This window comes from Corapipo altera, unplaced genomic scaffold (assembly GCF_003945725.1).
Source record: "Corapipo altera isolate COAL_440 unplaced genomic scaffold, ASM394572v1 22b, whole genome shotgun sequence".
Taxonomy (NCBI): domain Eukaryota; kingdom Metazoa; phylum Chordata; class Aves; order Passeriformes; family Pipridae; genus Corapipo; species Corapipo altera.
This window is the reverse complement of record NW_020884876.1, coordinates 4519214-4539998: the sequence shown is the minus strand read 5'-3', so window position 1 is coordinate 4539998 and position 20785 is coordinate 4519214. Positions and strand designations below refer to the sequence as shown.

Genomic DNA, 20785 nt, shown 5'->3' with positions numbered 1-20785 from the left:
AAAAAAATTCAGAGAAAAAAAATGAAAGAATGCTTGCAGTACTTCCTGATTGACACAGATTTCTTTGTTAATTTCCGTATTATTATTTAATCACATCTGCTGTAGAGTCCAAACCAGGATTTCACCACTTGGCAACTTGACTTTGCAAATAGAAAGATACATAAGCAGTATAAATAAACATATTCTGCAGCTTTTCTCAAAACAGTGTTTCTGGAAAAACAGTTCTATGTGTTAGCTGTGAATTCAAAAATCTGTTTGTTGTAAGAGAAACTCTGCATTAAACATACAGAAGAGAGAGCAAAAAAGGAGAAGAGCATTACAGGACCATAGATATCCCAAGACCTTCACCATTTCTTCATAACTGAGATCAACTTTAGGCATGACGTATATTACATACAAACTCTAGCAAAGTTATGTACTATTACGACATACATTGTACATGAAAAAACTATCACAAAAATCTAAGAGTTAAAATGAAAATTCATGACCTTTTACTCCCACTAAGAATAAATAATATGAAGCACAATAAACCTCAACTTTCAACCTTACCACCTGACTTTGTAAAATTTGCTACTTAACAGCCTTACTCAACAGGCAGTTTGCAACTTAAAAAAAAAAAGTGATGTACTCATTAGTTGGTTATTTCTAGAAACAGGTATCATTAAGCAGGCTAACATATTCACTATCATCCTGAAGAGGGCAGTCAGACAACATCAAAGGAATGCTTTAAAATCTTAAGCAATATCTGTAGAGCACTCTTCTGATAAGCCTGCTATATTAAAGCTGAACCATTTTTATTAGAAGAACAAGATAAAAATCACTTCATCTTGATGCCATCATTCTTCTTCATATACCTTTCACTTGTGATGAAATAGTATTTCTGGGAAATTCAGATACTCCACTTATGCCCCCATTATTTGAGAGGACTCTTGTTCCCGCTGATCTCAATGCATTTTGCATCTTCGAACTATTTTGAATTAATATAATAGATAGAAAGTATAATTTTTCAAAAGCTTGCTTTAGATTTTCTGTAACAGAGTCAAAGCAAAATTTCATCCTCAGACTGAAAATAACAATTCTGTAATACATCTCCATAGCAGCCCTTGAAGGGTGTGGAGAAGAAAGACTGAAACAAGGAGCAGCAGGAATACAAAGTTAAAGGACTACCCCATCCACAACTGAAGATCATCCTACACTACATAATCTCCAATTGATACAATGCTGATATAATCACATTAATAACTTTCTGTAGCACAGGTTCATTCCTTTTCAGACTCAGTAACACAAGCTTGACTGAAAAACACAAGCACTTGACTGAAAAAATTCAGTCTTCAATTAACAGCAGACAATATCGACTATGCCACATTTTATCTACCTAGGTCTATCATTAGTTCATACCCATTTTATCAGTTTATTTTTATGAATCAATGTTAATTATACAAAATTGCTATAATAATTATATGAAATAATATAAAGGCATAAAGCAAAGAACTACATTTGGGTTGAACTCATCAGAAAAATACAGTAGCACTGCTCTTGTTTGCTTGACAGGATTTTTTGATATATGGAGAACATTTGAATGCTATTGCTATTATAGTCATCTCTTAAGAACTTCATTATAACAGCAACACAGGAACTAGCAACAACAACAGTAATATTGACCAGCTACTAGAAAATAGTGGCTAGATCAAAGGGAATGCTACTATTAGATTTACTCAGAAAATTCAATATTCTGGAAAGTAAGCTGCTAAGCAAATGCTCTACAAAAATTCTTCCATTACGCAAGAGTTGCTCATGAAATATTAAAAGTTTTATTTAAAAAGATTAATTATGTGGGTGTCTATGGCAGTTAATCAGATTTGTATAGCTTGAGCTATATTTAATGAGATTAATTTTATTCTATTAGTCTGACATTTTAGTAAGAAAAACACAAATGGAATATTAGGAAAAGAATAAGAGTGTGGAATTATTTGACAAAGAAAGCAGTAAAGCATTATTTTCTGGCACACTATGGACTGTACAAAATACTTACATATGTACAGTTGGCACAGAATGCACTACCAGGTCACCTACCTGTTCTTATCCATCTGTTTAGAGTAAACTGCAAGCAATGCTACAATTTACTTCCACAACAACTTTTGGCTTTTATTTGGAGACGTGTTTCCAAAACTAAAACAAGGGGTTAAATGCATATTTTGATGTCTTCTCAGTGTCAAGAAGACAAATTCAGAACGCTTATTTGATTTTAATTTTGTTTAGAGTGACTCACACTGTCTTCAAGAAAAGCACTGAAAAATCTACAAATGTGTCCAGAAAATTCACCACATATGTGGTGACATAGTGTATGGACACTAGTTGAAAACTACACTTGTTTTGCAAACTAGATGTCTATAAAAGGGGAAGACAAGCTAAAATCCATGCTATTCTATTTACAGCATCCCATGAAATTTTCAGTATTCTACAGATGAAAAGAAGCTATGAGGTCCTATTTTGTAGAAGTTGTGAAGTAAAAAAATAAAGAATTGTAATCACAGGAAGAATAAGGAGTTTCTTGTGATCCAAGTAGAAGATTACTGCCTGGTTAAACAGGACTCATCAGTACTTCTATCAAGATCCTGAAGTACACAGGAAAAGCAATTGCTTAACTTTCAACAGCTCCTTCCACATTTCCTATTCCTTCATTGAACAAAAGTTCAAATCACAGTTTCCTCTCACTACATTTAAGAGACCTGTCAACGATTTTTCTCACTACCTCCTCTTAATCAAGTGGTCAAAAAAAACCCAACAAAACAGAAAGACAGAGGATCCTGTTTCTTCCTTCTGATGATGCCTCCTTGACTGTCACAATTCTTTTTGCTGTTGACCTACTCTTGGATCAGTTACTTGAAAACATATCTCTTTTCTAGGATATCTTTTTTAGCAGGGAAACCAACAGAATCCCTCTCTTTTCAGAATTAAAAAATCACCTCCTCTTGGAGATCTAATTGATAGGGTAGATGTTAATAAAAGCATGAGGAATCTCTTCTCTCATATTTTGCTATTTGCTTCTATGCACTGAGTTAGCAGAAGGCAGTTACATTCAGAGATCTTTATGAAACACATACTACAACATTAAGCTAAAAATTTAAAAATAGACAAACTGTATGTTGAATTATAACCATACTTTTAGATAAACCTGCAAGGAGGAATAACTTAAGCAGTTAACTTTGAGCCTATTCTGCAGCAGGATTTCTTCAGCAACTACAAGTTTGTTCTGAAAGATGCCACTAATAATTTCTGACAGAATTCAATCTTGTCACTCAAGCTAAACCAAAGCAGTCTTTAGAAAACATGTGCCACATCTGAAAAATTGAGCCATCTCCCCCATATTCTACATATTTTTAATATAATTTACATTTATATTTATACACACAGAAAACTTCAGCTAATGGGAGTAATCACCGCTCCTTTCAACATAACAAAACTTCTGACGCTTTTAAAAATGCAATAGTCTGGTCAACATGGATGAAAAAATCACTGGCTACCCAACTACTCTGCATTACCAGCCACTTTCATCTTTCTTCTTCATAAATACTCTTTGCACAGTCTTTGCAAAGCTGTGTTTTCCAAGAATCTCGAAGCAGGTTTGTTATTTCCACTGTAAAATACTGTTAAACATTGTCTAGAACTGAAACAAAACAGTTTTCAGCTAGTGCAGTTTACAAGTTTGTCTTCACAAGTGGCCACCTGCCATTACTATAGGCTTTCTCTGTTGCATTTTCCCATTTTTCTCATAATCATTTATGATGCTAATTCTAGGCTTCAATCTCGATTTGCTATAATTCAAACAGGCTCACCTCTTAAAAGGAAACATGTGGGAATTCACAGGCATAAACAAGCATAGTATAAAGTATGTAACCCAAAATCTGTTTGTTTCAAGTAGCTTTAAATTCACAGAGAGACGCACTTGTCTAATTTACATATTTTAACCATTATCTTATAACAAACTAGTAGCACAGGTCAACATATAAAGCCTATCCACCAAAACTCAGCATCTTTAGCCTCTGCTCTGATCTTTTCAAGGACCACTAAGAAAAAAAAATCAACACAAAATATGCACCTTTCTGTGATGGGTTTCAGCTGTTGAGGAAAAGCTCAAGTGACCAATTTCATTTTTCTGACCCAAATACCCCTTTCTAAATGAAAATACCCCAGAAATGAATTTGCAAAATGAACTAGACAAAAATGTGAACTGTTTGGAGACAAACAAGATGTCTCTGATATACACCTGTACTGAAAGCAGAGATGGTTGCATCTGCCAATCAGATGACAGAAGCAGAGTTTGGAAAGCAATATGAAAGACTTTGCTTATGGAGTTGTCAGATGGTATAGCAACAAACAAAAAAGAATGAGCTAATTATAAGAATGAAAGATGCAGAGGAGCAGTCAGCATCAGCAGGATAGAGCTAAAGCCCATGTGCAGCTGAAAAATCAAGTGCAGCCCAGGGTCACTGAAGTCTGGTTGGTAAAAAGGTGCTGATCACTTAAGAAAATGTGGTGAGAATAAAAAGGGGGAGCAGACTGCAATACGCAAAAAGATGAAAAGCACAGAGGCTGGAAGTGAATTTTCACCCAAAAATGCATTCAAGTCAATCTAGAAGTTACCATTTGCCTGTATGTAATAGAAAGTACAGGCTGAGAAACAGTCTCCTCATCTTTGTGAAGATACTATTGTCAGAATGAACGTTCTTTTTTCCTCCTTACATACATAAGTAATTTTTTCTTTAGGAGTGTGACTGATGTGGGTAACGGAGATAAACTATCTAGTTGAGTGAAGACCTAAACACCAAGGGAAAAAGGCAGCTGGTCTTATACCCTGAATCATCACTATTCAAAGTTAGATTATTTCAGACTGCTCATCCAAACTGATTCATCATCACAATGCAGCAAGGGGCCCTTTAGGATCTGCTTCCAATGTGCAGTTGCAGAGTATATGCACCAAGAACAGCAATAACAGGTAAAGTCAATTAAGATTAACCAAGTTTAATTTCCTGGAACTAAAACAGTTTAATCAAATGCATTTCCAAATGTGCATGGAAAAGATCCCCCATGTTAAGCCATTAGAAACACGTTTGACCTCCATTTGAGAGCACATTGGATATCTAATCTGTTACTGTTAATTCATCTGCCAACACCAGCTATGTCATATTGAACTTAAATAATTGTGTCAAAAGAAAAACTGACATTTATGCTACCACTAACACAATTGTAATACTCTTTTGGATCAGTACATTGAAACTTGTTTGTTGTTTAAACTTGTTAGATGAAAAATCTTCACTCTAAATTCTGCTTTAGGATAAATACTGAATTTCCTCAAAAAAAAAAAAATCTAGAGGCATGACTAGAGGCTCTACTAACATGTATACAGAGCTGCTGGTTTTCAGAAGCCCTCATATGTTAGGACTAGATTGATTCCGACAAGATTGACTGAAAGTTTATTTTTTGCATACCAAACCTTTATCCAAATATGTAGAGTCCCAAGGACTTCTCTGTAAGTGGTATTTTAAAAGTAAGTTGATATGATTTCCATATACTTTCACAAATCATGTGATTTATGTGATTGATGCTATAATGTCTTCCTTGCTGCACAAAGAAAATTACATTCTCTGAGACATATTTGGTCAGCTTTTCACATGTATGTCCTTGATATATGGATAGGTGAACTCAACCAAGTTCCATTCAAAATCTGGAACTTTTCCAGCATTAAAAAGGGTAGGAGGTTGCAGAAGGGGAGAATCCTTCCTTCATGCCTTCTACACAATGCCCAAGCTACAGCACTTCTCAGCAATGGACAGGCATGATAGTCCCTTGTCCAGTGGAGAACACAGATCACCAAACTGACTTGGCATTCACTTGGAAGGAATTCCAAAAGTGACACTAACCTTTCAAATGCAGGAAGCTACCTCTCCATCTGTGAGGCCACAATCGTTCAAAACACCAGCCAGAACAGTCATACTGATTTTACTATAAGCAGAGGCTCCTCTAAACTACAAACATTCTAAATATAACCAAACAGAAAATCAGATACACAAAGGATATAGGGTTTTTTTTAACAAGATAGGACACAAATGATCTCTTCTGGCTTCAAATGTGCTCATCTACAATGGCTTGCTCTAATAACCATTAGTTTTCACTGCTCTTCTCCAGAAGAGGACCACATTTCCTAATCTTGGTATTTTTATCTTGTTATTTACTGTTCTCCCTCTTTTTATTTTTTATGTATAATACTGTGTTTTTCATGCTTAGAATTTGACATAGCTCTATCCAACAGCCCCACATAAATATTTTTTTCACCTTTTGAAAATACTATGCACATGTTCTTTATTAACTGGACATTTAGAAGAGAAAAAACACAGAAATTTCAAATCTAAGCACCAAAAGGAAACAACAAAAACTTTTTTTTTTTTGTAGATAGGCCTCTGATGCATAAACTAACAAGGTTCAATTTTTAGGGGGGAAAAAAAAAGTTCTAATTCTTGTGACAAAGTTATTCAAAGATTTCAGTCTATGTGTTTTTTCATATCTGAAATATGACATTGATTTTTTTTTTTGTATACAATTGCTCTGAAAATATTTTGACAAGTAGCAGTTAACTTAAATCTTGCACAAAAGCATCTTCACAGAACATTACAGATTAAGTTAAAAAAATCTATTTTTCCTTTAGGCAAAGTGGCTAGTGAATAGCTAACAATCAAGTAATGCACGCATTTCAGTTCTCTATATACTTTCAGTGCTCCTGTCCATTAATTAGGAATTGATTTGAAAATGTCGATTTTCCTGATAATGGTCTTACATGCAGTATGATCAACCTCACTGAATTCCTTTTATTTCCCATGAACAAGTGGATTGCAACTTCACATTTATTTAAACAAGCCCAACTGAATGTAGTATGCTGATTTTTTTCTTCATTTTATGCTTAAAGATTTTCAGTTGCTTCTGTACATAGATGTCTAGTCTGGCCTATTGCAAGATAAAATTTACAAGCTCTTTTTCAGTACAGTAAACAATACACACTTGCAAGCAAACCTAATTTCCTTAAAAAAAAGCAGTATTTATGTTGTTTTCACATGCCCTATAAAAGACCTGTACATAGCACAGGGAAAGAATTTGCTATGGCCATTATAATGACAAATACAATGACCCTTATAAAGCTGAACTTGGTACATCTCCTGTAGCTTTATCCATTGGGTAAGGAAATAAGGAATGATTTAAAACAATATGGTAAACTTTCGACTCCTATTTCCTCTCCTAAAGTTGAACCCTGGCAACACGAAGAAACAACAGCAACCAAAGTGCTGAACTAAAAATTCATTTGACTTAAGAATATTGGAAAGTTTCTATACCTAATCCTTCACCTTCACAGTTCATATGCGGAGACTGAACTCATGGAAAAGCAATTTATACACTCTTCCTCAAAACTGATCAACAGACTTCAATGACGGAAAATTAATCTATAAAAAAAAATCCAATAAAACCCATATACAACTACAGATACACAAGTTGAAGTTTCTGTTGTAAATGTCCCATTCCAACACACCAGAAATCTAACAAGCTGTTATGTTTACCAACTCTGTATAAAGATTAAAATGCATCTGTTCAAAACCAAGAAATAATATTTCTTAATATACAGTTTGCATATTTCATAGTTCTACAGAGTATTTTACAGCCTATTTAAACACTGTTTAGAGCTCCCTGCACAATAATCCAATCTATTTCTAGACACAATAATTTCTAATGCATATTTTGGCTGAAGAAGGTTTTATTAGCACAGTTTCTGATTCAGTAAGGTAATTAAGTGCATGACTACCTTTCAGTCCCTTGGCCTTATTTGCCTGTCTATCATTAGTAATTTCTGGATTAATTTATTGAGCTAGGAACTTGCACAAAAAGGTCTTGAACTTCGAGGAATACCAGAGCCACTCTAATACATATTCTAAATGGAGACACCAGAACATACCAGAGTGCAGTGCCAGAAAGTATTCCACAATAAGCATGTCTTTGTGGAACAATGTGTTTGCATGTAAGAACTGTCCAAAGCTATGAAATCATACAGTAAGTCACATCTGCATCAGAGCCTTCGACACCTCTTACTGAAGAAATCAGTGAAGTGCCATTATTATACGGTAATGAACCACTTCTGTCACACAATGTCTTAGGAAAGATCATGGTCAACTATAATAACATAAAGTTGATTTCTTAAAGAGAAAGTCTTCCTTAGTTGTGTACATTTTATTCAACTGTAATTCAAAAAAGAAATAAAAACTTGGCAGAATCCTAAAATTTGACATCTAGATTAAATTACAGTTGAAAAGATGCTGCAACAAGCACATGAGCCTGTGGAACAGTGTGCATCTCTCCCATGCAAAGAACAACCCTACTCAGTGTATTGCACATTGATTCAAGTGTTCACTTGAAGGCTGGTGAGGTAGATGAGAAAGTTCAGTAAGGTATAAATTACCTGCAAACAGAGCACTGTCGCTGTGGCTGAAGAGCAGTGAACATCACTATCACAGAGTAGTTACGAGGTGGAGCCTTCACAAACCTTCGGAATTTGTCTCCATTCATGCGGATGACTGAACGCCTTGAGCTCCACTCCATCAGCTGTTCCACTTTCTCAGCCAAAAGATTCTGTAATTGAGGACAAGGATGAGGAATGTTTAAGCTTAAAGTTTAAGTGCTTTGTACCTATATTCTGCCTTTTCACCCTCAGAGCTTATATGGACTTAAGCCAGAGGTTATATAGTTATATGGTTATAGGTATAGGTTATATGTATATAGCAAAAATTAGCTTATAGCACAATTTAGTCTTTCATGTAGACAGAGAAATTTTAAGTATTTAAAAAAATAACTCAATGTGGTCTTAAACAAAAAGGACCCATAGAATGAAATCAAACAGGTTGCTACCAAAGGCAAAGAAGTAGAGTAAGGTTGACTGCCTTAATACAAGTTGGCAGTACAGCAATCATTTAACTTCCACTTAAAAAAAATTGAAGCTTCAGAAAACGCAGCATTATATTTATTCTATTTAGTAAAAATGAGAGCAAGATATTGTCAGTCACTCAAATATAAAGATGAAAGAAAATTGTACCTACAGAGAGAGAAATAGTTACTATATTCAGAATTTCCTACAAACATGTATCATATTGAATTTAAATTAATACAGGTTTTATATTTTGCTACAGACAGGACTGCACTGTCATATATACCCATCTAGGTAAATTCTGTTATGAGACCAACATTTTGAGCTGCTTTCAAGATTAAGGACCCAAAAATATTTTGACTGAACTACCATTGTATAAGAAAAAAAATCCCTGCCTGTGTGTTGCTTTGGCTTGAAAGCATTCCATGACATGAATGATTTAAAGGAAGCTATGAGACATATTAGAAGACAGTCTTATTTGTCAAAGTATTCTTATAAAAATCTATTTAGAATTTTTTTTTAATAAAGTAAGCCTGATGTCACACATGCTCAGCAGAAATTGTTTCGTTTCCTAAATTACCCAGGTTCAGTGAAGTCTCAATGACAGTACTCTAGGTGGATTGCTACTTACATTGTATCAGGATCAATGTATCAATCTATCTTGTTTTATATCCTCTGTTCCCTATTCACAGACCCTGTGGAAGCTGCCTATATCAAATAAGAATTCAAAAAAGCGTGGAGAAAACTGGAATATTACAAGTCAGAAGTTGAGCACTGAAAGAAGGTGGGAAGGACAGAGAGGGGGCAGACAGACAGAAAGTGAAGAAAGGGCTCCAAACAACAGGGAAACTAAGTTCAGAAAATTTGAAGATCTCAGACCTCTGTTAAAATACACAAATTAGTGAAAGGGTTTATGAACTGATGAGGCTCCACTGTGGAGGGGAAGAATAAACTAGCTTAAAAAACATATTGAAATGGGGACAGTGAGAAAAGAGAATACAATGAGAGGCAAGGCAAGGATAAAACTCAAATACTGTGTAAGAAAAACTGAGAAAGGAGACAAGGTGGTTTTTCTAGGACTTTCTTTAAAAAAAGGAATGAAATAGAAAAATTAGGTCATCTAGTAACATTTTGACAAATCAGTAATGCTATAAATAAGAGTAGAGATAGATAGATATATGAGGGGAAGGAAGGAGTGAACTGCAAGGATCAAGAAAAATTACATTTTGCCTGTAAGACCTTCCATCTTAAAAATTATCAGGCACAGGTCATCAGAAGGCTTGAGTCCAAAAGTTTTGATCAGTGTAAATCATGAACAGTTCTGAGAGCTGCATTTACTTGATGTTATAAAGCCTTTAAAAAATATCCTTTAAGGTTTCATTTCTTTTCTCACAATTTAGCTGATATTTGTTATCACAAATGTGAAAGCGATTACAACTCTGTTTATATAAATTAATCAATTAATACCATAATTTTTCTTCTGCTAAAAGACATATGTAAGGTTTCCCTGAATTAGCAGTGTCTGAATTAAATCTTTGGTCATTTCAAAAGATTCACTAGTTTTGCATCAGGCACTGCAGCTGGTAATGTGCAATAAAACATAAGGAGCTAAAAGGATGTGAACTAGTATATCCAAAAGCTTTAATAACCGCAGCAAAAAGATAAACCAAAGAGAATTAATAAAAAGACACGACTTCTATATTAGCACAGGAATGATGTACAATAACCTACTTGGTACAGAAAACCAAAGACTTTTCAGAACAGGCCTTATTCAGAGAAAAGAAACCCATGAAATAGCATTAAGGGTACGAAAGCAAAAGCATGATCTTGACAGAAAAAAAAAAACAAAACAGGAGAGGAAAAAATCCAGCTCTATTAGTGCTACACAATTTGTTTCTATAAAAGAAACAGTTATATTGGAAGACTCTTAGAGAATTCCCAAACCAAGTTTTACTTGGAAGCTTGTTGCCAATAAAAAAATTGCCTTGATTCTTTCAGATCCAACAATGTGCAATGTCACCTTTACAGAGCTCTTATACAATATTCTCAAGTTCACCATAATGTTCTCAACCACTTGTATCTTTTGTTGATTTTTTTTTTCTAAATGCACTAGGTAAAAAGCTAGTAACTAAACCAACCTGTTTACTATACTAGGTAATCAAGCTAGTGGCTTCAGGAATGTAGTCATTAGGTACAATTTACATACTTCCTTCATTGCATTCTGAAGCAATCTACTCTTTTCAAGTAGAAAGTTACTGAATAGATTGCAGATAATTGCTTACATCATAAAACATTCTGCTATAGGCTACCCTTTTCTTAGGTAACTGACCGCACTTCGATATCCTACCGATTTTTTCCTACGCTTTATTCCAGAAAGACTTCTTTTGCAGAATACTTGATACAAGAGAACTTGGAACTGATAGCTCTAGAATTCACAGTGAAGTCTTTCTGATTTTTAACTCTTTAGAGAGAGATGAAGGCCTGATATTGTTTTTGTCATTTACAAAATATTTTCACAATATATGCTACTAAGTTAGCAACTTTTTCCTCATTTCATTTAATAATGAAATCTAAGAAATAAATCTACTCTTAAATAAGTTTCTATTTTAGCCATGCATTTGATTTTCAAGCTCAATATCTGTCTTAAGGAAATATGGTACATTTCAAAATTCCAACTGTGTACTTTAGCTTTGGATCAAAAAGGTACCTACTTTTATGACACTACACTCAGAAAATTGGTCAGTCTGTTAAAAGGGGGGGGAGCATGTTTTAAACATGCTGAAGCAGCAGAACAACCTTAAGGATTTCATAATTCAAATTGTAACTGATATTTTTGTAAGAAAAGATTTCTCAGATAAAAGTGTATAAAAAAGAAAAAAACACCGTTGAACCAAAGTATGAGCTCTACCTCAGTCAAAAAATTTCTCCTGTGTAAAAGAGAGTGGTGAAAATAAAAAAAAAATTGTCAGAAAACATTTAAAGCCAAAAGGGATAATTTTCTATATTACCCTAATAAAAATAATCTATTAATATCCAGCAAAGCATTGTTAGAAAAGACAATGGTCTATTCCAAATTGTTCTTGCCATGAAGATACTGAAACTGAATATGTTCTCCAGTAGTTTTCTTCTATCATTTACCATCCAGGTATACAAACCATACCTAAAACTGTCACCAAAGTGAATTCCCATTAGGATTTTAGACATTTACACAAATTTTATTAACTCAACCTCTTTCCATCACCTGGGGAAAAGTTTTCTGCCAGAGAAAATCTGGAAATAGGAAAGAATGGCTAAATCTGACAAAACACATCTTGCGATGAACAATATCCAGAAAACGAGGAACTATTCCATTTTTCCTCTAGTGGCTAATTTTCTGCTCCTTCACACAGTCTATACAAGTAAAGACCCTCCATTTGTTTAAACCTATTGGTTTGCAGAATTCCTCTGAGTACTTATAACAATAACTCAATGGAACTGTTTTAGTTGAAAGGCTAGGAAAAAAAACCCAAACAGACAACAAATCCTAGAAGCCTAAATAGGAAAAGGGAAATCCTTCCTGTATGAAGAAAACTCTAGGTTTGATGTCACAAATAACTACAACAGAGTCAAGAGATAACAGTCTACTGATAAAAACATAGAGAACTTTTAAATCAATGGGTGAAGAGGCAGACATATATCATTTATGTATTTTCAGTGGTTGATACCTCAAGCAGAATAAAAGAACATTCATGATCTATGTGTGGAAACAACATGAATGCTAATTTTTGTAAAGCAAACACAACTATAATACTCCTTGCTGTTACTACACTATCTTGTAACAAGTGAAAATCCAGGAATTTTCTTACTGAACAAGAAAAGCTGTTCATTTTTTAGAAAACGGGATTTTCCCATAAAGCAATCACCTACGAAAATTATCTTTGCTGCTGTCAAAAACATAGGCAAACTGTGACAAGTTATGAAACAGAAGATGCTGGCAGGCCAAGCTTCTGGCATCCACACCTGAAGCAATTCCCCATTAGGGACTGCTTCCCAGTGATCCCCTGTATCTCCTCTCTGCTTCTTAACCTAACACAGCTTGTCATCTACAAGCCTTCCCTTTCATACTCTGTGACCAGCAGATTAGCTACTCAAAACACAGCTTTATCTATTCATTCTCCCAAGACAAGACACAGTGCCTACAAGACAATGCATAAACAACAATAAGAACCACCCTGTATCCACACATTTTTGTCTCATTAACTGTTAATCTTCCTTGGCCAGATTTTCTAAATTTCTTTTGGCCTAAATAAAACTGTCTTGTTGGGGGCAGGGGGCACCAAATAACACAAAACAAAACACCATTCAAATTTTCATAAATGCTGCTTGCTCTGTCTATCCAATGGATGTCCCTGACATTTTCAAGACAAAACTCCTATTTAAAAAAAAAAAATAAATTAAATACTGTTCATTCAGATTTATTGATCTGTAAAACACAAAGTCATAGAAAAATAGTTGGAGTATGGCAAAGAGAAGATAATCCTTGGTTCTCAAGAAAGTTTTATCAGATTTCTATATCATATAAACATATTGTTGATGGGTTTACATTACCGAAAATGTATTTTCAATTAGTTTTCTTCTTCAGATCCCCTTTCATTTACTTTGCTTTCAGTCAGAACAACTTCACACAGGTAGCTTTTAAGGCATAAGGGGCCATTAAAAAAAAGAAAAGAACACAGTCCCAATGATATTACTTAATACTTCGCTGTTCAAACTATCCTGCTTTCACTTGAGACACACCAGCTCTACCACTTTGCTTCTGTCAAGCTTCAGAAGAGGTTTTAGGTCTCGCTGATATAAGAGGGTCCTGAATACTGCTCAGTATGTGAACGTGGAATACCAAGACCTCTGCTCTGGAAAGGCGGGGTCAAGAGTAGTAAGATGAGATACCTATACCGGGAAAAGTCTTCAAATAAATTAGCCAGGGACTCAAACTACTGTTGACTACTAATAACGCTGAGGCATTGGTTATTACCAAGCCATTCCCCTTTCCTGACGAAAAATTCAAATTCACTCCAGTAGCTCAAATTTCACAGTTTCTGTAGTGAAAGAAATACAGCAAGGAGTTGCTAATTAATGATTTGATATATATTTGCTACTGGAGATCAGTTACCTACAGATTTTGAGTGTTTCTGAAATTATGGTGTTGCAAATAAAATAAAAAAACAAATGAGACGGCTTGCCTTCCATGTTTCCTTTATGTGTATCTTACCAAAACCAAAAAATGCTGATCAAATCACAGTTGATGAAAATTCTGCTTTGTTCACTAAGGTGCATCAAGTACTCAAAACTGCTAGCTTTGTAAGCCATTATTTCAGGACAACACTCATTGTAAAAACAAACAACAAAAACCACAAGGTTACAGTGATAAGGCATGTAAAGTATCTCATAAATTTCTCAATCTGACGTATGCAGCTTAAATTCCAATTTATTTTAACAGTCTCCTTTTTAGTCTTTAGTTACACTAAGAATAATAGTACAGAGAAACTAACTGAACACATTACAGCAGTATGTAGTAAGAATAGTTAACTCTTCTAAAAATGTGTCTGATAAACATTCACGGATATGTAATTACTGACAGCATTACATTAATGGAATTAATATTAAAACTGTTCTTACAGGCATGCATTCCTCTGTTGTTCCTTGTTCACCTGAAGCCTGCATATAAATGTCATTTACACTACCAATGCACCAGTATCCTTGAACACATCAAAAACAGTTTTATCATTTGTAAAACTCAACAAATACTCAGGTAATTTCATATAACATTTCCTACACACTAAAATGGGCTAGATGGCTACTTTCCTGCACAAGCCTTCTAAAGAAGATTTCACATAGCTCATGGACTTGAAAGTGCTAAAAAAAAGGTAATTTCTTTAATCTGTCTAGGTCTTCACTCTTTTCTCTAAAAGTTCCTAGGCTATTCTGAAACCCAGAAAAAAAAAAAATTACTTTTATCAAAGTTTATTCTTCTTCAAATTAAAGCATGCAGCATCAGCAGCTTCATCAAAAATATTTATTCCCTCTTTTGAATTTGTCTTTAAACAAGAATATAAACCATGAGTCATGTCAAAGTTGCAATCTGTAATTTCATGACTCACAACCCTAGGTTCAATGGAGAAGTCCAGGATTAAGTATCTGAGTATTCCAGTGAGCACCATATTTTTCTGCAGCAGAAATTAAGAGCATTTACATCAAATTCTGAAGGCATCAGAAGCACCGTACAAACTGTTCTGTAACTCAGAAGGTCATAAACTAATTCCATTGAGAATGGCTGTATCAGTACTGCAAATCTTTTCCTCTCTGTTCTCTCCTCTTCAACAAAAGAAAAGCATGAGTTAATGCAAATATTACTAACCAGTAAGACATACAGAAATCTGTTTGGATACTTATTTCCCTTTCAGATTATTTATTTATTTACAAAAAGCCATTGCCTGAACATAACTGAGAAGCCATGTAAGCTGGCACAGTATGACTGACTTGATATTATGCTCCATTGACTCAAAGTCATTTAGCTGTGACTGAGGATTCGCTTTTTGGAATCAGACACCGATTTTCATCTTTATGTAAAATAGCCTACATTTTGTGGCACTAAGCCTAAAAACGTCCTTCTAAGGCTGAATAGATAAATGAACAGAGAACTAAAAGTACTGAGGTTTGTTTTGGGGTTTTTTGGGTTTTTTTTCCAATTTTAGACTATAAATTGCTTTTAAGTTTCAGAAAAATCTGGTTGATTTCCTATTATACAAAGCTGTCATTTTCTGAATATTGTACAAGAAAGTATTAATATTAATATTTTTTCCACAGTAGAAAATACAAGACAGAAAGTAACCTGCATAATGGTTTACACAGATGTATATTGTCCAGCTGATTTTACAAAGATATTCAATTTCCATGGAATACAATCAAAAATTGACAATTTATTTCAAAATACAAGAAATTCATCCTGGTTTTAACTTATACGTTTTATAATTTTCACACTTTGTCACAAGCTTTATGATAACTTACATTCATTAAAAAATAAAGTTCATCTAATTTAAATAAAATCTGTAAGTCAACATCATGAATTACAGAGTAGAACTCTAGTACTGTAAACAAGCATACAAATTCCTTCAGCAAAGATAATCCCTACTGTACTGCATTAAATAAACACAAGTTAAACCATTTAAATTCTATAGAAATTAGCCTAGGTAATGTGCTTTATACAACCACAGGTTTTTCCCTTATTGTTTTATTTTTATTTTTTTTTGCAAGTGTGGAAGTAATTAAAAACATAATGAGAAATATCAAAAGGATAAATTATCAATTAGAGAAAAGACTCTACAACAAAAGCACCAGCTAAACCTCAAAGCACATTTTGCTTAGGTCACCTTAACACTGGAAGGATATCAGTCTCAGGAGAGCATAATATAGGGCAACGAGGATGATTCCAAGAGTACTTGTTATACACAAAGGCTAAAAAAGCTTCATTTATTCTCAGTGGAAAACATTTCAGGGTGACCTAGCAAAAACGTTGCAAAAGTTCTTGATTAAAGTTGGGAAAAAATCTTAAGCTAAATATTAAAATTATGCACAAAATGTTAAAAACATCACTCTGCACATATATTTCAATTCATTAAAATGATCAAACTTCAAATTCTAAATGACTGTATATTTTTTTCAATATTCAGAACCTTCAGATTACTGGGAATTGGACACAGCCATACCTTTCAGAGTGTAAGTTTATGATTTTTAAGCAGATACTTCAAGTTAATTCTATGCACAATTATTATTTCACAAATTGAAACTCTTTCTAACTCCAGAACACAACTCAAAAGCTACAGATTATCAAGATGTGTGACATTAACTCAGTCAGCCTGCCATTTTCAAATATTTCTGCATTTTAGGTAAAATTAAACTTAGCTATGTCTGCCTTCTAAACTAAGTGCTGTTTATATTGCCATTCTGAGATTCTTGATTCCAAGATTTATTTTTTTTTTTAAGTTCAGCTTTCTGCAATAGCCATCTCACATCATTTAGCAGCCTGGCTCAATCTACAGTGTAGAATCATGAATTAACTAACTGAAAGCCATTTGTATACCTCTCCCTTGCTACAACGAATATTGACTTCTCAGAGATAATATTGTGTTTATTTTTAAAAAATAACTTTTGATCCTATTCTTTTCCCTTCACTTCTTACATGTTAGTTGAAATCAGGAGGCAGTCTTACTTAAATAGTCTAGATCATTTGAAGAAATGGTACTTGTCTACTAAAAGCAAAGGTTTGACACTACAGGAAGACACAAGCCATTTCTCCTTCTTTCTCCCTCATTCTGCAACAAGAGTCCACAGTGTCTTTGAAAATTTGAAAATGAGGTCTTTTACTCTCAAGCACTACTTGTGAAGCTGAACATTTCTACAAACAGAGCTATATAACCAACTGTTCCCTTTCAACTTTATTGCAAAAGACTTTGTTCAGCTGAATCTCTTTAACTAAGTGAACTATTAAAGAAATAGTGTTACAGAGCAACCCATAAGAACCTGGTAATCCAGGATCAGTTGCTCGTATACCAGTTTTGTACATATCAAAGCACGTAGCTTCTGTACTTCACATACAGAATAATTTGCCCTGTAATAATTTCTATATTCATAAGAGAAAGACTGAAAGAAAATAAAAAAAGTCAACTTTACCTTGAATTTTCACCTTCTTTGGGATACCGTATGGACAATGAGAATTCTGACCAAGTCTGAACATGAAGAAAACAGTCTGCATTTCTTATCTAGTCTTGTTGAAGGTTCCATTTCCAATGCCAGACCAATTTCACAGTACCACAAAATGGCTGAAGTTGGAAGGGAGCTCTGAAGGTCACCTAGTCTAACCCCTGACCAAGTAGAGCCACCTTAAGTCAGTGGCCCAGGACCATGCCCAGACAGCTTTTGAGTGTTTCCAAAAAGGGAGAGTTTACAACCTTCCTGGGCAAGTCCTGCCAGTGCTTGGTCATCTTCTCAGTATAGAAGTGTTTTGTGCCCACTGCCCCCAGTCTAGTCACTCACTGGGCACCAATGAGTCTTAACACTTTATGCTCCAGGTATTTATTTACATTGATAGAACTCCTTCTGAGCCTGCTCTTTCCTAGAATAAACAATCCCAGCTTTCTCAGCCCTTCCTCAAAACATTTTCAACTTCAGAACACTAGATGAAAAGCATGACATTTAAAGGATGCGCATGAAAAGACATTACTTTACTGAACAGTAAACTCTTCTTCAATTTTCTAAGTTATTTCAAACAACAGGTTAAAATCAGATGCAGCATTTCCAATCAGTGGAAGTACAGAACAGATGACTAAACTGCTACAATGAAAAGAAGTTTTATTAAAAAAAAAAATCTTACAAAAGGCTGTGGAATGCATCTAAACTTTTCAGTGAATTAGATTTGAAAGAACAACTGGGAAGGGGTAGTTGCATCCTGTTAGAAGAATGAAGACTAAGGACAAATCAATTCAACAACCATTTAAAATGTAAAATGCATAGAAAATACAATACAAATCAGAGGCAATTTGGTTTCATGAGTGAAAACATACTGGAATGATGGGACAGAAATTAGATTGTTCTACGGACACATAAGCAAGCACCATTTGGTAATCAGAAATATAACTGCTTGTACAGGAAAACACCGAGACCTCAATGAAGCACACCTAAATAATTTCAACAGAATCCCTTTAATGAATTTTTTTAATTGCTTCATCAAGGAATATAATGGTATTTCTTTTTTATTACGTAAGAGACACTTAAAATGAGAAAAGAATTTTAGAGGAAGTTAACTGACCTTAAAAAAAAAATCAACAACAACAACAAAAAAATCTACAAATCAGCAGAGTTCTTATTCCCAAGTTATTCCAAACAAGCAAAGAACAACCAATTAATTTGATCTAAAGAACACAAAGCATCTAGTTGAAAAATGTTCTAGATATGATGAACACTCTGGTTTCTTCATCTTCCAAAACATTAAAAGCAAAAACCACAAAGAAACAAACAAACAAAAAGTAAATAAATAAAACCCCACAAAAACAAACACTAAATCAAACAAACAAACAAAAAACCCACACATAGGCAGATGTCACAGATTTGGTCCTTTTGATATGAATGAGAGGATTCTCAAGTACCTATTCTTTATTGACACCTTTATATTAATACAAAAGGTCATCTTCCTTATTAGAACACTGGGAAACTAAAAAACAGAATTAAATTTCTCACCTGCCTTTTCACAACAAGTGAATTCAAAGCCTAATGTCAGAGGAAAGATGTGGTGATGATAAGCAATAAACACTTTCTATCTTGTGACAAGACAGTCAAATACTTTCTGAAGTACGATACCTAACTATCCACAAACTAATGTAAAAATTAAGAATTTTAAAAATTATAATCAAAAAGTTGCAGACAAAACCGTTAATATTTAGAGTGGAAAAAGTTATTATTACTACCAAAGGGACTGAAACATCTCCTAACTACCTACCACAGATAAAAATTGCACTTCTTCGTTAAAATTCCCAATGTTCTTTATGCTTTACCCATTAACCCAAGCACCCACAGGATTAAAACTCCAATGTACAAATATGGTAGAAAAGAAATAAATATTATGTAGAATATTATTACTATTCTCACTAAACAAAAATTATAATTCTAGACTTGGCATATAAGAGCTATCAGGATTAAAAACAACTGCAGATTTTCCACCAAAAAAACAAACAAACAAAAATCCCAAAACAAACAAAACCCAAACCAAACCAAAACCAAACCGAAACAACAACAACAACAAAAAAACACCAGAAAACCCCCCACAACCAAACAAAAAAAAGTTCACCTTTATGAATGTGAAGGTCTCCAGTACTGCACTTTCTCCCACTCAACCTTAAGACAGCCACTTCCCCAGTTCCCCCACAACTGCTACATTTGCCAAAGAAGTAGGGAAGTTTCCCAGTTGAAATACAGGATACATTGCCACTGCGATTTTGTACAGTAGCGCAATGATTTAAGCTAACACAGTTGCCACTAGAAGGAAAACCCAGGAAAGCTGAAATAGTAACTGACCAAAAAGCACAGAATGATTCTATTTGTTTGCCAATTTAACGCTACCAACTCATTTATAAAGACGACCAAAGAGGTGAGTTAACTAAATAGTGAAAGATAAGTGAGAAAAAATCTTTGATAAGCCTACTCCCTTCCTGTTCCCTAAAGCAGAGTAAGAAGGTGGATCTCTTGATAGATAAACAGTAAGTGCTATTCAGAGGAAGACAGGCCTGAAACCAATTATAAGTAATAAATAAGTGCAAAGCTCATCAATATGCTTAGCAACAAAATTGGTGAATAATCATTGAACATGCTAGAACAAACAGTAAATCACCTCATCACAAGGAAAAATGCCAATCATGAACATTGACATTGGTTGCACCACCTTATCAGGGAGATTTTCATCACAGAAACTTCTTGTAGTCCTAAAACCACGCCAGAGGAAAAGTATATACTACTTATTAGCTCATTCCAGTTTTAGTCTGGTGCAATTTACACTTCATGTTGTTCAAGGGAGTCAGGATTTCATATTGCATGAACAGGACATTTAAAAAATACATTTCCTACAGAACTAATAAACTGTGTCAAAATTTCCTTCCCCCTGCATTATGTGTGTGCACATCCCTAAATAAAATTCTCAACTTACACAATTAGTGTATCTTCTATATTTAAAAGAAAACAATTAAGAAAAACTCTCATTCTGACAATGAGAGATGAAATGTAAAATAACAGGAATTATATTCA

At 34.2% G+C, this 20785-nt stretch overlaps 1 protein-coding gene across 5 annotated transcripts in view; it reads right to left on the bottom strand.

The window, feature by feature from the left end:
- Positions 1 to 20785, bottom strand: part of TUSC3 (tumor suppressor candidate 3) — a 108606-nt gene that overhangs the window by 67536 nt on the left and 20285 nt on the right. For all 5 annotated transcript variants that reach the window (XR_003526452.1, XM_027636037.1, XM_027636036.1 and 2 more), the window contains exon 2: positions 8498 to 8667. Coding sequence is in view for 4 of the 5 variants with exons in the window: in XM_027636037.1 (XP_027491838.1) it covers positions 8498 to 8667 (170 nt within the window). In the remaining variant the exon portion in view is untranslated. The remainder of the gene's footprint in view (positions 1 to 8497; positions 8668 to 20785) is intronic.